The sequence below is a fragment of the Bison bison genome, unplaced genomic scaffold, assembly GCF_000754665.1.
Source record: "Bison bison bison isolate TAMUID 2011002044 unplaced genomic scaffold, Bison_UMD1.0 scf7180017846086, whole genome shotgun sequence".
In the NCBI taxonomy this organism is placed as follows: domain Eukaryota; kingdom Metazoa; phylum Chordata; class Mammalia; order Artiodactyla; family Bovidae; genus Bison; species Bison bison.
The window spans coordinates 9,057-10,485 of record NW_011476659.1 but is presented as its reverse complement, the minus strand read 5'-3'; the positions used below and the strand labels follow the sequence as shown (position 1 = coordinate 10,485).

Here is a 1,429-nt window from a genome sequence, read left to right as displayed (position 1 = left end):
ACATAAGTTCTAAGAGTGTGGCCTATGAACTTATGAGATTTAATTGTATTTTGTTCAGTTCCTTTCTGTTGAGAGATAACCATGGTCATTTGTGAATCCCAAGAACAAGTTCTATTTATCAGTTGCTTCAAGATTCTTCTTTGTAGAAGTTGTAAGTGAATAAAACACTAAATTACTGATAAAACATCTGGACTTCCAGCTAAAATATTACATTTTCAGAGGTGTATATATATAGTGTTTCAGGCTTGTCATAGGCCCCTTCTAAGCCACTGGCTGCTAGAAACCTCACATTAGTCCCTAGGGTCTGATTAGACATGGAAAGAGGTCAGGTATGCAGGTACTACTGTGTCATCTTGTACTCCACTCACACTAGGACAAGCTAGAAAGTGGCTGTTTACAAAGAAAGCCCCATTAGAAAAAAATGTTTGATGTAATTGTGACCAAAACATCATTCAGAGATAGTGGCAAATGGGACCATGAGAAAAGGAAGGTCTAAACAGGTGGTCAAAAGGAAATCCCTCTCTTAAAAGATTTTGAGGCCCCATAAGTGTCTTTGTTTCTCAAGCAGGAGGATTTGCTTCCATTAGATTCCAGTGATGAATCTAAAAAAACTCTAATTTTTACCTTCAGGACAAAGGTAATAATTAATAAATCATAGAAGCAAGTTCCATTACATTTTGTTTAAGTTTCTTTCCTTTTCAGTTTTATCCAAGTATGAAAACCAGATTACTATTTTTGCTGACTACCTAGAAGAGTTTCCAGATACAGATGAGCTGGTATGGATCTTGGGAAAACAGCATCTTCTTAAAACAGGTAAGGTTTGGTTGCATTTGTCTGTGAGAACCCAAATGAGATGGGTGCCCGAGGTTGAAGTCTACCCTGTTTTCCTTCTTGGGTTGATAAGGGGTTAATGCTACTGCTAGGCAGATTTACTTTACAGCCAGAGGAGTTCTTGCGTGCAAAGACCCTTCTGAGGCCCTAGCAATGTGTTCACATGATCATAGGTATTTGTACAATTTGAAAAAGTCATTTTTTTTTCTTAAAGGAGAACCCACCAATTCTTTAAGCCTCAGGTTTCAAAAAACATGGACCGGCTCTGGGTATTACTAACCAGTATCTAGTCTTTGAAGACTACATACTTCTCATTCCTCTCATGTCCTTTTCTATCTAGATGAAAAACACTGCCATCCAAGGGACTTCTAAATAGCCCGTGGCTGTCAGAAACAGTCTCAGACACTGAGAAGGCATATAGTTTTAGAGCTTTTGCTGACTGTGGTACTGTCTCAGTTTATTCTGATTTTGTACAGAACTTTTAGCCACTGCAGCTAGATGGAAAGGAGGCTTGGCTTTCTCTTCCTTTCCATTACATTCTTATAAATTGAGAAAGACCTTTTACCTGAAAGTGCTAACAACCCAGCACATAGATAAA

The 1,429-nt window shown here is 38.2% G+C and overlaps 1 protein-coding gene across 1 annotated transcript in view; it reads left to right on the top strand.

The window, feature by feature from the left end:
- Positions 1 to 702: 702 nt before the first annotated feature.
- Positions 703 to 1,429, top strand: part of LOC104987553 (cysteine protease ATG4A-like) — a gene marked incomplete at its 5' end in the record, with an annotated part of 9,219 nt that continues 8,492 nt past the window's right edge. The window contains one exon of the mRNA XM_010838560.1: positions 703 to 813. Within this exon, the coding sequence (XP_010836862.1) occupies positions 703 to 813 (111 nt within the window). The remainder of the gene's footprint in view (positions 814 to 1,429) is intronic.